Consider the following 15,364-nt stretch of genomic DNA (forward strand, 5'->3'; position numbering starts at 1 on the left):
CACAAAAGCAACGGCGAAACATCTTTGATTTCCCACGCGATCGGCGTGACTGGTGGTGGGAAAAGTTTCGAATTGCCATCGTCTGGTCAATGTGGACACCTACATTTGTAGGAGTTCATCTCCCTTTATGGTGTGACCGCCTGTGATCGGTAGATGACCCAAAGCATCCTGCATGACTTTGCACAATCGTGATTTTTCATGTCCATAGATGCTAATGTTATGCTCGCAGTAGTATGTTGGGGTATAGTAAGAAGCTATTTGCTTGCTAGCTGAAGGTGCTAATCGCTAAGGTGCTAAACAAGTAGCACCTCCTGAAGGCTTGCTTTTTACCCTAGCACCCTCAGTGTGCTAAAAAATACACCCTCCAGGGTGCTAATTTTTTATCACCATTCGGGTCTTAGATATGAGGTACTAATTAACCCGCGCCCTGCTGGGGGTCCTGGATTTCCACGCCCTGCTGGGGGGGGGGGGGTGTTTGAACACCCCCCCCCCTTGTAACTCGGCTCCTGGGCCACGTAGCGATATGCGGAAGGCGGCGTTCGAAAGAGCGTAAAAAATAATGACGACATCACTTCGGTCAATTTTTTGGTCAGGTCAAAGGTCAGGTCACCAGAGGTCATTGAAGGCAAAATTTCGCCGATTTCCAGGTCGAATGTCGAAAATTTCCAAGAAGCCAACGCATAACTCGGGAACCAATAGAGCTACAGCGCCGCGGAAATGCGCATTCGATAGCCCTATTAACGCCCTTTCTGAGTAATCCTCTCAGATTTGACCTAACGTCAACGGTTTTGCCTGCAGGGGGCAAAAACTGCAAAAATAACCGATTTTTTCGAAAAGTTTTTCTGCAATAACTTTTGACCCAAGCCTTGTACGAGCTTACTTTTACCGGCATCGTGTTCCTCTCGTCAAGACGCATCGAATGAACTATAACTTGACATTGAAAGGTCAACTTGAAAATTTGACCTCAGGTCAAGGTCATGACCTGACCGGAGAGGGTCATGCTGCATATCAGTCGATCCGCATCGTCGAGCTGAACACATCTAAGGAGTTTTCATCGCTCTAGCATGCCTCTATCAAAAGTTATTTGCGAAAAACTGTTAGATACCATTCGTGACCTAAGATGACCTCAGGGCATAAACAAGGGTCACGGACACCATTTTCAAGTTCAGTGTGTCTAAACCACTTGTAATTCGGTGTTTGGGAGTGTTTATAATGTCTTTCATCCAAAAGAGGCGCATTTCAATTTTCTCCCATTGACTTATAATGGGGAGGTCGCAAAATTGACCTGACCTTAGGTCATCGATATCAAAATTCTGAGATTTACATTTTGTACATGCTATTGCTCTTAGCAATCGCTGAAAGTTTCAAAGCGATCGGTCACTCGGTGTAGCTATGACAGACATTGAAAGTTTTTATGAGGTGAAGTCACTTCAAGTGACCTGGTGACCTGACCTTGAATAACCTTGGTCTGAAATTTTCACAACATGTGTAGAATTGATGTATGATAAGGTGTACCAAAAACGGCGGCGCTCCGCGCCGCCGTTTTTGAGATATTCGCGAAAAACCACAAGGGGGGGGGGGGTGTTCAAACACCCCCCCCAGCAGGGCGCGGGTTAAAAAGCATCTTGTTAGCCCCATACAGTAGCAATGGTGCTACGACGTTTATGGTGCTAAAAATAAACAACTCAAATAGCACCCTCTTAGCCTGCTTAATTTAAGCCGGTGGGTGGTGCTCGTTTTTTACCATGGTGCTCAAGTGCATTTAACTGCTTGGAGGTACTCAACTTTTTTACAGTGTGTTACTCCTCGCTCGTTTATGCTGTCATTATTTTACCTGTGTGTAAAAAAAAATCATGCGTAGATACATGTATCATTGACAGCGTAAACGAAATACGACATAACTCTCGTACTCAACATTTACCACAGCAATGAACAATCACATCAATCATATCCAGGCCCAGCACTGCAGCTGTATTGTATTACACACAGTTCCTTCTAAATGATGGGCAGCTTGACACGCCACACTTTTCTGAGTACCAATCAATAGCTTGCATAACGCGCGATTTCTGGTGCGGAGAAATGAGACAAAAAGGGAATAAATTCATTAATATTTTCATCTGCTGTTCGCAGTTATCTTACCATAAAATGCAACAGAAAGCGCGTTCGTTTTGCTCCGTTTAGCATTCTGCACCGTCAAGCCTATAGATCTTGTCCAGCGTGGGTGAAGGGAGGGATTTTAGTGATACTCTTTGTGTGCGGCTCGGTACTTATATTTGATCATTGTTTCTTGCGTGACGTCACATATCATAACATTTAAAACATTAAATATAATCAATAGTCTTGTGAACAACTCCAGACCATACTAAGATAGCGCGTCAAGAGAGATATCCATGAGCTCAGAATGAGCTGCCAACTCAAATGATATATCACATGACCTACCTCAACCAGCCTTCTGGGTCCCGACCCAGGGCATATTTTAAGGATTTTTCACTGCGTCCCAAAGGTGGCATAGGGCACATGCTTTGATCGGAAAGGGCACATTGCAAGCGAAATAGTATATAATGCAAGTGAGATAATGTACAGATACATTGTGTACTGTGCTGGTGGAGGGGCACAGCAAGTGGGATATTGGGAGCGGGCTGTGATTGCTTTTGGCCAGTCTCGAAATTCGCCCAGTCGTAGTGCGTTCTTTATCCGCATTCAAAGGGCGGACCGGCGATTTAAAATGACATTTACATTGTTGTTAGTCACTCGTTTTCCTGAACGGCGTTGGGCGTGTTTGACCTCTTTGAAACAGTAATTTTAAGCTTTTTGCTTTTGCGCCAATCCTCTATTGTTTTGTTCGTTGTTCTTGTTTACATATGGAAAAAATACAATGAACTGAACTGAACTGAACTGAACCTCCCTTGACGCACCAAATTGTACCTATGCTTAGAGAATAAATATGAATATGCACATGATTAAAATGTGATACATACGTCTCTTCATGCGTTTTTCACCCTTATCAATTGATTCAAAATAGAGGTTGACGTGTGAAACATGGCCAATTTGCATTGAAGATACTATGTGTTTGAAAAAATTAGATGACGTAAGGTCAAACAGTACCCACCTAAGTTGTGACAAAAAATCATCGGATTTTAAAGCTACATAAAAAATCCATCATAGATTAATGCTTTGGATGAACGGATGCTTTGGATGCTTCGGATTTCGCTTCCTTACTGCCTATCATGTAATATAACCCAAACTTTTCCCAATGGAAGTTCCTTTGTTTAATTATTATGCCCAGAAATGTGTCGATTTTGTGCCATTTCCGGGCGCTTTGGGGGGGGGGAGCATGGCCCCGTGGCCCCCTCTATATCCTCCAATGGCCAGACGGCCATGACGGCCCTGATCTGACCGTATGCCATCAAATGTCAAACTTCGCAATGATGCGATATTTTTTTCGGAAAACGTGCCGGTATCTCAAAAACTATGATAGCTAGGAGGGCGCAATCGATAGGAGAAAAGCAATCGATATATCTTAAACAGCTCTTTCGTCAATATTTCGTCAGGATTGAGTTCAGATCAACGGTTAAGGCTCCATAGCCAAAAACGGGTAAAATTACAATTTTTGTCAATATTGGTTTCATGAAAAGCTTTTGAACTAAAAAAAAGGTAGAGAATTTTCGTTTGCACGATCGTTCTTCTCTCATTTTTACCTCGAAATGTCAAGGTCAGAACTTGAGCTCACATTACGGTCATTTCGTGACCAAGATAGATCATGTCGCATATCAGTCGATGCGTTTCGATGAGGTACCTCAAAACAATGATACAATCCACTGTGCATGCAAAAGCCCTGTAGGGCCGGATTTTGGGCCAGGCTCCGGGCCTGCGGGCTCCAACTTGACATCTCTAAACAGGACTTTAGGGAAGGGCAGGACACAGAGTCTGAGCCCTAAGGACAGGGCAGGCACAGGCCATGAAGCTAAGCTAAGACGGATACTTGAGGGCTGGGTAGGATGCAGGGTCCGAGGGCAAGGCAAGGCGCGGGTCTGAGGCTATCATTGCACAAGGCCGGAGAGTAGTGCAAGACACAGGGCCTTAGAACACCTGATGATCAACACACCTGATGGCAGGACAACACGCAGGATCTTAGAGCAGGGCAAGAAATAGTACCTAAAGGTAGAGCAAGACATAAGACACAGGTATGACACAAGGCCCGAAACACCGCCCACGTCTTGTCATACCTTCGGGCCCCGAAGGTATGGCAAGACGTGGGCAGTGTTTCACGGACGTCGGACGCTGCTATCAAATTCCGCGAGCTGACGTCATACTTGTGGTAGTGTTTGAGCAATGGGCCTGTTGATGTCTCCATGGAAACCCAATTTGACACGTGTAATAGCAGCGTGCTGCTATCACCGGTGAAACAGGGCCAGGGTATGGGGCCTGAGGGCAGGGCAAGGCTCAGGGCATGGAGGCAGAACAAAGCACGGGTTCTGAGGACAGGTAAGGGCACGGGGCATGAGGACGGGAAACGGCACGGGACCTGAGGGCGGGAGACACCACAGGGCCTGATGACAGGGCAGGGCACAGCGCCTGAGAGCGGGCATGGGACACGAGACCTTAGGGCAATGCAGAATACAGGGCTTGAGGGCAGAGTAGGACACAGGGTCTGATGGCATGGGACGACAGGGCAGAGCACAGCAACTTAGGGCGAGGCCGGGCACGGGCCTGAGGGCGATACAACGCATAAGGCTTAATGGCAGAATAGGGCACAGGGTCTAAGGGCAGGGCAATGCACATGAGGCCTGGAAGCAGAACATGACAGGACAGGGCCTGAGGCAGGGCAAGGCATTAGGCTCGAGGATGGGCGCGGGGCCGGGGCATGAGGACATGGGAAGGCACAAGGCCTGATGGCATGGCAGGGCACAGTACCTGCAGACAAGGCAGCGGCACGGGGTCTGATGGCAGGACAAGTGTACAAGGCTTGAGGGCAGAGAAGGGCAGGGGCCCCAAACTAGGGTAGGACAGGGCACGGGGCCAAAAGACGGGAAGGCAGCGCATCAAATTTCCAGGCAGAATATATAAAGTATCGTGTTTGAGGGCAGGGCAGAGCGGGGCACAGGGCCTGAAGAAAGGCCAGGCCGCAAGGTAAAAGACCTAAGGACAGGGCACTGGGCAGGGCACATATCCTAGGGGTATAGTAGGGAAGAACATAATAAGGTGTATGACCAAGGGTAGGGCAGGGCACAAGGACTGGAGAGGGCATGTATGTGCTTAGGTACATAGTAGTTAAATCAGGGCACAAAGCAATCGGAAAGCCAACATCTTTTACACAGTAAAAGACCGAGGCATGTTACTTATTTTTGCTCGCACTTTTCGGCTGAAACCGTGGCATTTCAGTGTGGGACGCAGTGGTCCAAATTTCGCGAGGGCTACGTCCCAAAGGCAGGGGGCTGCGTCCCAAAATGGGACGCAGTCAGTATGTTAAAATATGCCCTGTCCCGACCTCAAAGCTATTGACCACCCTTTGAGCTGATATCAACCCCAAGCGGGTTATTCCCAAAGCACAAGTAAGCATAACGGTTGTGCACAATGGTTTCTGGTGTGATGGCCATCATGCGTTCTTGCCAACCACCGCACGTGGCGCGTGGTAAAGTTGAACATTTTTTAAGAACCCCCAGAATTGCAACCTCAATAACGGCACAACGGTTGGGCCGATTGAATTGAAACTCGGAGGTCTCCATCAGATAATTCATCTGCATCTGTTAAGGTTGGGGTGCTACAGCACGTGCGCACGTGCAGGGGGCGCTTCCAGATCTCGAGAACGGCTGGGCCGATTGCACTCAAATTTGGTACAAGGTTGGGGAACAGTTAGTATAGGGTGCCGTGCAAAGGTCAGTTTGGACCCCGCTTGCACGTGCGCACGTGCAGAATGCCGCTTCCAGATCTTAGGAACGGTTGGGCCGATTGCGTTCCAAATTTGGCACACCGCTAGCGACCGGTTAGAAGGGTGCTTTGCACAAGCCCGTTGGAAGTACCCTCTCGCCCTTGCGCACGTGCAGGGCTCACTATCTCGCTCGCTCGTTCTTCGCCCAAAAGGCGTTTTACTGGTTTAAGTACTGTTGTCAGTAGATATCGACGCTGGCATTGCATCCATGGAGCTAAACAAGTTACTGGAAATGGCACGTGGTAATATTGCGCCTGAGGACATGGCGTGGAACGTGGTGAGCAGACTGATTTTCTACATTTTGTGAACCCCTTCTTCTGGCGGGGTGGTGTTTTTACCCTATTTTCAATATATGAAATGTCGCTTTTAGGCAAACGAAATCCATCATCTATCGGTGGTTACTAGCCTTGTCCGTGCAGACCGTGCACTTAGCTTTTATCGTGATGGCCTACGGATCCGGGTCTTGTTGGTTTTCTGCTGCTTTTAGTGACTACTTAGTGCTAACTCATGCGGTATCTTTAGTTTTTTATGTACAAAATATCGTAACTTGCAATATTCCCAACATACATGGAAAACGGCAGGACAGAATGAGTGTCGGGATTTCGGGAAACACTCACAAGATATTGAGTCCAAGAGTGTATGTGAGTCCTTTTACCACAACGAGCCTCTTCTGCCGGAGGCACTTTTGCCACGAATCGACAAAGCTGCACACTGTGCAAGTGTCACGCACTTCCCCGTGCTTGTGCCGTTCTTCCAATGGCACAAAGCTTTCTTTCTCGCTATTCCTAGAAAACGTCACTGGGAACAGAAGTTGCTTCCCTAGATTTTTTGTCATTTTTGTGCAAATCCCGCCATTGTTTTTTGGGTACATGACTTAGTTACAAGCTCTTTTTGGTATGAAAGAAAAGGTCCAACCAGTCTGAATTTTGGCATGCCCGTGAGCAAATGAATTGATAATTCACTGTAACAATGGTTGTATTGATAACTGCAATAGTTCAAAAGCTAGAGATGATCAATCTTTTATCCAGAAACTAAGGGCACACCCGTTATCTGTCAACGCTGTTGAGATAGCAAAGACGGCGCTAGAAAGACGGCTCCTATATCTCTGCTGCAATTTTAACCCGCGAGGCGCCAAATTTTGGGTACCTGTAGGCAATTGATTGAAGTATATTGTGACAAGGTTTAAAAAATCGGTCGGAAAATTTTTGAGATATCGAGGGTTTAGAGATGTCATAATTTCTGAATTTTCGACCAAAAACGGCATAAGATAAAAAAAAATCATATAAAATCACAGAATATGACATACAGACATGCGGTAAACGCCATTAGTCTGCCAATACCATGAACAATCAAATGGCTATCTTCGATTTTAATTATCGTTCCATATTTTCTAAAACCTTGAACTGAATCTTGGCAATTTCGCGTGACTACTTTACAACCATATAATACATGCATTTCTTAAATTGGACTTTTTGATCCAAACACGCACACATATGATAAAATGAATGTCACCATCGTGTTCTACGCCACAAATTACCCATTAAACATGTGTCACAGGCTGCGAAGATCAGTTTTGATTTTCGGGGATATGTGCCTACCTGGTTGACGTGACCTTGACCCTGACCTATGCTTGACTGACCCCTACATGGATCTGACACTCTTGTAGGCCTTATATGAAGGATTGTGCACCGTTTTGACAGAGTTTATGGCGAGAGGCGCCCATTGCGAAGTCCTGAAGTCCATGCTACTGAAAGCCCGATTTCAGGTGTTTGACCTGACCTTGACCCGACCTGTGACCTCAAAATTCAACTTTAAAGTACTCATCTGAAGCGTCTCGTCACGTTCTTTCGTTTGCCGCCTCGTGCGTTTCGCTGAGCCTATTGGTTCTCGAGTTATCCGCTTGGGGCGTTTAACGCCCCCCCCCCCCCAGCAAACGGCGGGTGGCGAAATACCCTAGCAACTGCCGGGCTCAGGCGCGGATACAAGGGGGGGGGCCATGGGGGCCATGGCCCCCCCCTTGGCCGATTTTTTTCAAAAAATAAAATAAAAAGTTAAAAAGTTAAAAAGCTGAAAAGGGGGCCTCCTGAAAATAAAGTGGCCGAAATCCGATGAGTTTTTTTTTTAACCTACCCACTTAGTTATTTCTTAGAAGACTAGCTGAGAAGACTTCTTTGTTAGAAGATTGGTAAAGCTTTTCATAACTTGGAGGTCTCTTATACTCACAGAGATGACCACTTTTACAGGGCCTCCTAACCTGCACAGAGGGCCTCCAAGCCTGCACAGATGTTGAGATGTTGCCTGAACAGCTAGATAAGCTCAATAGACGCAGTTTTTTTTTGGGGGGGGGGGGGGGCCCAACAAGTGGGAAGATGGGGCCTCCAACAGGTGGGATTATGGGGGGGCCTCCTGGTTTCTAATGGCCCCTCCCTTGGAGATTTTCTGGATCCGCCCCTGGCCGGGCTAATGAAAGTTCTGTTAAAAATCAGTCTCTACCTGTTGGATCCTATAGGCTTGAATTCAGAGATCACCGGTTGTTCTGAGACTTGGCGTTAGGAGAACGTTCACATCCCGGTTATATCTGGGAAGCTCTAACCCAATTATAGCCAACACAGTAACACAGTGAAGAGTTTCTTTCCTGTTCTGCTCGGATAAGGTCCGGCAGGATTAATTCACTTGGATAATAGTTCTCCAAAATGAGCCAATTTGTGTTTCGCAAAACACGTTGACATCCTTTCACTGAGCCCCATGTAATATAATATTTATTGATCATATTTGCAGATGAATAAGATACCAGCGCATTACGTCAAAACAGGATATTTTAACCCGCGCACCGACGGGGGTCTGCGCCAACTTAGTACCGACGGGGGGGGGGGGGGGCGGATGACCGCCCCCCCTGAGATCTCGAGAACGAAGCAAGATAGCGACAAGCGGTAAACGGCATCGGATACGCACGGTCAAGATCTACAATTTTTACTAAGGTCATTTTCAGGTCAGGTCAAAGATGACGTCACAGGGGTCGAAAAAGTCAAAATGGCGGCGCTAGATATGGAGAGAGTTTTTCTCGAATAACTTTTGAATTAGTCAAGATAGGAACAAACTAAGGGCATCATCGTGATCCTCTCGTCAATCCGCATCGAATGATATATATGTTGACCTCGAAAGGTCAAGGTCAAAGGTTGACCTCAGGTCACGTGACCTCGAAGTCATCATGTATATCATTCGATGCGTCTTGACGAGCTGAACACAATGAGACCATCCACGCGTCTGTATCTTGTTCCTGTACGGAGTTATTGGCCAAAAACCTTTGGTGACCTTTGATGACGTCACATGACCTCACAGCTGCCCAACAGCAAAACAGACCTCAAGGTAGTGAAGGTTGATCGTATATGAAGTCATGTATGGTATATGGGGCCATTCCGACCCGTTTTAGTGGTAAAAACAGGGAGTTGATTTTTCCCCCATTGACTTATAATGGGGAGGTCGCGAAATTGACCTGACCTTAGGTCACCGATATCAAAATTCCGAGATATACAAATTGTAGCTACTAATGACCTAATAACATCCTGCGACTTTCAAAGGCCTCCGACATCTACTGTAGCTCTGGCACGGTGACAAAGTTGCAAAAAAGTGACTTGAGGTTGGGTCATTCAAAGTGGCCTGGTGACCTGACCTTGAAAGGTAGGAGGTTCAAACTTGCACACCATGTGTAAAATTGATAAGGGAATAGTCATACCAAATTTGGTGGCGCTACGCGCCGCGGTTTTCCCGCTATTTGCGAAAAACCTCAGGGGGGGGCGGATATCCGCCCCCCCCCGTCGGTGCGCGGGTTAACCGAGACTTCTGATGCCTGTGTCATGACCATTGCCCTACGTCAACGTGTTCTTTCCAGTGTGTATGAACTATGAATGTGACACTGGCTATAGTAATTTGCCTTCGCGTTGCCATGACAACTTGCGCAAACACCGTAAGCAGCCTCCGGCCGGTGAACTCGGTCAGGTATATAAGACAGCTATCGGAATGAGAGTGCATCATTCTGTGCAGAGCGATCGACAGCAACGAAGTAAGTACCAGTGTGCATCCGGTGTGCTGATCGGACTATGTGGTGTCATTGCCATGTGATGTCATGGTGTCATTGTCATGTGGTGGTTATGTGGTGTCAGCCATTGTTCTAGGGTTTGTGTAGTGTGGGAGCCTAAGCTTATTTGTGCTTTTTACAATATACGCTTCGAGTAAGCCGGTGCTGGTTAATGAGCGATAGTTTTGGGGACCAACTTCAATGCTACGTGCTTGTTGCCTAATCGTGCTGTAACCAAGACACTGAGCCTGATTTCATTAATGTTGTGGATTCTTTGTAATTCCATTAGGCAAAGTAAATGTGAGCAATCATGCATTGATCGCCTTCCCGAAAAATGACAATTACCTCAGCAAGGAATATTAACCCGCGCCCCACTGGGGTCTGTGTATACTGTATAACACGCCCTACTGGGGGGGGGGGGGGGGCTATTCATAGCCCCCCCTCCTAACTCCGAAACTACTGGGCCGATCGTCACAATTCAAACGGCGTCTGATAGCCCCGGAAAAACTGTCGAACGAAACCTAATTTCATTGACTTCGAGGTCACCGATGACGTCACAGGTCGGGTCAAAGTAAAAATTATTAGCATTTTGGCTTGTTCACATTTTGGGCTCTGGCCGCCGTCTTACAAGTCACATCAGGCTCATTTTTGGTTTCCACACTCGTGAACAGATGTTCTAGATACCTTGAGGGTACCAAACTTGTACTTTGATTTTCAGGTCAGGGTCAGGTCATCTCAGGTCACGGAAATATTATATCATGTGTCGGTCAAGTGACACATGTTTTATGGTCCATTTAGGCCATAGATTTCGAATTTGATGTCGTCTGTGTCATTCGAGGTCATTTTGAGTCGAATTTAGCTTAGGTCAGGTCACTTTCAGGTCAAAAAAGGTCAAATTTTGAAGTTAAAATTTTTCAACAAAAAAGGTGTCTATTGGATGCAGTTTGAGCTCAGGAACACGATGGTGCAATTTATATTGGTGTACGATGTCAAATACGTACTGAAAAATTGATTTGAAAAATTAATAATTGTGAATTTTTTTGCAATAATGCGTAAAACTTGGCCATTTTTGAAGATATTTAGCTAAAACTTGCTAGAGTTAGTCATGATCATGCGTTCTGTCACATATATTCCGGTTTTTTCGAAAAGTCAAAAACTTTTTGAAAAAATATAAAAATATAAATTTTAAATATTATTACATAAAATTTTTCGAAATTTTCAAAATTTTGAAAATCCGAGATAGCAGTTCGATAGCGTGGTCAATTTTGAGTTCTTTCATGCAAAGAAATTGGATCTAGCTTAAAAACTGAGCTCTTGGGAGCGATTGCCGTGGTTCAATGTTTTGCGTCGAAATCGGACGAACATGATGTCACTCTGACGTCATTTCTGGCCGATCTATGGTAGCTACGAAGTTCAAATTTTGACACAAGGTGTCAAATTGATGCAGCCGAAGGTACTGAAAGTTTGGCGTCGATCCGTCAAGCGGTTTGGAAGTTATTGCAGAAAAACGGGAGGGGGGCTATAAATAGCCCCCCCCCCAGTGGGGCGCGGGTTTTTTCGCTCATCGGCAGCAACTGTATTTTTTCACCAATCCCTTTTATAAGCATAGGTAGATATTGTTCATCTAGGAGAGTTCTAAGTTTCCTATTGGGTTAATACTTAATACAGCCTTACTTTTTATCACGAAGCAAGTGAAGCGGATGGAATCTTTCGAAGAATGACGCAAATTTCTGAGTATGAGCGGCCGGCCGGCCGTGCGAACGATTTTGCGAGGCTTATATCTCAGCAACCACTTGACCGATTTACTTGAGGAAGGTAATTTTTGTAGGGTAGCTTCATTCCTTCTACCAAGTATTGGAGGCTATTCCCGATGCATGTGGACGACCCCTAGTATGCACGTGCCACGTGCAAAACGAAGAGGTGTCAGTCTTGTGACAATTGCAATATCTCGGTAACTACTGGGCCGATTGCGCTGCAAGTAGGCATGTAGGTAGGCACCCACTAGGCAATGCATTTTTATGTGCCACAGTATAGGGTGCTGCTGCACGTGCGCACGTGCAGGGGTCGATTCCAGATCTAGAGAACAGCTGAACCGATTGCGCTGAAATTTGAGACACCGTTAGGGACCGGTTAGTAGGGTGCCGTGCAAAAGTCAGTTGGGAGTTGGGACCCATTTTACACGTGCGCACGTGCAGGGTTCCGCTTGCAGATCTCGAGAACAGATAGGCCGATTGCGCTCAAATTTGGCACATCGCTAGGGACCGGTTAGTAGGGTGCAGTGCAAAGTTAGTTGGAGCCGTACCCCCTCGCAATTTGGCACGTGCAAGGCCTACCCTCTCGCTCGCTTCGTTAGTCGCCCCAAAAGGCGTTTTGCTATTCTTATCTCATTCAAATAGGTACCACAGAAGGTGTGACTTTATTCCTCACATTTCTCTGCGCGTTTGCTCCTCTGCGATGCGTCATACATACTCTCTGTACTGTTTTTCAGAGTGGCTTCACTCAATCATGGCACGAGACATCGATATTTGCAGTGAAGTTCTCGCAAGAGAGAACAAAACAGCAACAATGGTAACAACGACAATGGCATCAGTCACTACTTCTAATCCTAACATCATCACTGATGTCGCCAACATCACCTCAAGCTCCGTGTCTGACGTCACCAGCATGTCTGACATCAGTACCATCAACGTCACCCCGACGGCTCTCGCCGCTGCTGCCGGATCCCTCTCCCCATACTCCCTCTGGTTGTGTCGTCTGAACACAGTGGATGTTAGCAACATCATCGGTAGCTTTGTCATCGCCTTTGCCATCGTGGTGACATCAGCTCCAACTGCTGCGGTCATCTGGCGTACCGCTTCACTCCACCGCACCTCCTACTTTTACGTCCTCATATTGTGTCTGCTGGATGGCATGCTTGGTGGCACCATCTTCGTCATGACCACAGCCGTCGTCTTCAGTGGCATGCTGTCCGGCGGCCTCCCGAAGCTCGTTTGCGTCTTGTCCGAGGCGTTGATGAATGCCATCATGAATGCCGTCAACGTCATGATGCTTTTCTTGAGCAGGGATCGCCTTTTGTCAGTTGAGCACAATATTACATATCCGCTAAGGGTTCCTCTTGGCAGAGAGTGGAGTCATCTCAAGATGGCCGCCGTCTACGGGCTTCTGCAGGCGGCCATGCTGACTGGCGGTCGACTGTACACCGATCTACCTGCCCAGAAAGAGCTCTTCTGTGACCCTATGAGTGACCTCCTGAGACCGGAGACGGCGCTGCTGGCAGCGATCTCCGTCACGGTCAACATCGGCATCGACGTGGCGACAATCTTCTGCAACGGCAGGATCATCCTGGCAGCATCAAAGGTGAGTTGTGCCATGCCATTTGACGCAGGGGACAACGGGAGCATGTGCTGCCTTTACAACCTAACGGTCCCTGGAAGACTCGATTTTTACAGCGTATGAGTATGACCGTGCATGGAGAAAAAAATGGACACCAGATCATCGGTTAGTCCCATCTTTGGCGTCTGTCTCATCCACTTCTGCGCTAAGTAGGACCGCCAAAAATAGACTAGGGACAAGGACTTGTAACATTATTCATCCTATATCATCGCAGATATTAGCCGGTCCCGTAGCTCAATCGGTAAAGCGTTGGACTCCGCGTGGTGAGAGCACGCGTTCCTTGGTGCAACAATTCGGGTTCGAAGCGCGACCCCCGCTTGACGTTTATGAGCCTCCTGGCGGGTATGGTTGCGGTTGGTGGCACGCCGTAGCCAGTCGAAGTCAGTGAGGGAACCGGCCGTGCGCGGCTATATGCGCACGTTTAACTTTGGACTCCAAATTCTGCCATAGAACCGGAATTGCGCGATCAGAGGGTAGAGGGTAGGGTCAACGCAATAAGCTCTGCTTAGCGGGCTCTGTCCTTGCGAACCCTTCCATTCAAAAGGTTCGGACGAAATTTATATAGAAAATTTGTCCAAGTAGGGTCATCAGACGCATTGCAGTCTTTTTATCGGGTCGCTTTCGAGTGCTAAAGTAAAATGCGCACAAAAAAAAACTGACGAATAAACCTATCCGGAGTAATGCGCGTAAGCCTATCCTCTCCAAACCATCGTTTTCCTCTTATCTATTTAATGATTCTTTTTTGTTAATGCAGCATTAACTGATGGACGTAGAGTGATCCGTCATCGCTAGATCAACAGACTACATGCAAATAAGCTCTCCGATAAGTCCACCGCTCTCCCTCAACCTCGAAATTGGCATGATGCGGGCTCAAATGACAAATCATATACGTATCGATCACCCCGATATTAGTGCGCTGCACTTATAGTTAGACCAGTCTAGTGCCCGTTTAGCAACCTTGTATCGCCAATCAATATTTGAGCAAAATTATCTTCAATTTTACAATTGAAAATGATCTATCTTTTGAGACAGAGGACGGAATAGAGAGGTTAAAGACGGTAAAAAGGTGAGCAAAAAGATAATAGGACATGAACAGGAAAGCACCAACGTAATTTCATTGATGCACCAGATAATGAAGAAATAGTATGCAGTGCTCTAGCGAAGAAAATCTTGATATATGTAGTTAGAATTTCAAATGACCTTTTCCTCGATAAGCAATTGGAAATGCGATAAAAAGGAAATATTATATTGTTCGCAACTTTTCTAACCACAGTTCATTCTCAAGTCACATGAATTTGTTTCATGTGGCATGAGAATGAACTGTGCTGGTTCAAAAATTTGTCAAACAATATAATATTTGCTTTTTATTGCATTTCCAATTAATTATCGAGGAAAAGGTCATTTGAAATTCTAATTACATAGATGTACCAGATAATAAAGATGATTGCGTATTTGCGTACCAATGCTGTATGTCGAAACAGAAGTATGATTTATGTCGTCACTAACTTCTAATTATCTTTTCAGCACAAGAAAATGCACGAGATTTCCCGGCACATGCTCAATGGAGAGGAGCGGCTGAAACACAACATGAAAATTGTCGTCTTCACGATGAAGCTCGTATGCCTGTTTCTATTGTGCTCCTTTCCGTTCAAATTTGCGCTATTGCTGTATGGTTTCCGTTTCCATGGCAACACCGATTTCACGCGCCACCTTGGATTTCTGAGGACGTTGTATCACGTTCTGGATGGGTGGACGTTTTGTACTAACGAGGAATTGAAGGTAGCAATGTGGACAATGTTTTTTGGCAAGCGATCAAACCGAGTTAGTGCGGAGATAGGACTGATATGTCTGTCAGGTGAGAAGAGGAGCGAAGAGTGAGGCGAGAGGTGTCATCATATGACATGTATCTTCGACCCAAGTCTGTGGATAAATTTAATACAATGTTCTGAATCATGTTCCGACAGAAA

At 46.3% G+C, this 15,364-nt stretch overlaps 1 protein-coding gene across 1 annotated transcript; it reads left to right on the forward strand.

The window, feature by feature from the left end:
- Nucleotides 1–12,559: 12,559 nt before the first annotated feature.
- LOC122375913 lies at nucleotides 12,560–15,364 on the forward strand. Its single transcript, XM_043355491.1, has 2 exons — nucleotides 12,560–13,361; nucleotides 14,922–15,364. Exons 1-2 carry the CDS (start codon nucleotides 12,570–12,572, stop codon nucleotides 15,273–15,275), a joined length of 1,146 nt encoding a protein of 381 aa, XP_043211426.1. The 5' UTR covers nucleotides 12,560–12,569; the 3' UTR covers nucleotides 15,276–15,364.

Source organism: Amphibalanus amphitrite, unplaced genomic scaffold (genome assembly GCF_019059575.1).
Source record: "Amphibalanus amphitrite isolate SeventyFive unplaced genomic scaffold, NRLGWU_Aamphi_draft 001955F_arrow, whole genome shotgun sequence".
Taxonomy (NCBI): domain Eukaryota; kingdom Metazoa; phylum Arthropoda; class Thecostraca; order Balanomorpha; family Balanidae; genus Amphibalanus; species Amphibalanus amphitrite.

Coding starts and splice junctions, on each gene's coding strand:
- LOC122375913 (XM_043355491.1), top strand. CDS start 12,570: ATGGTAACAACGACAATGGCATCAGTCACTACTTCTAATCCTAACATC. Junction 13,362..14,921: donor TCATCCTGGCAGCATCAAAG/GTGAGTTGTGCC, acceptor TTATCTTTTCAG/CACAAGAAAATGCACGAGAT.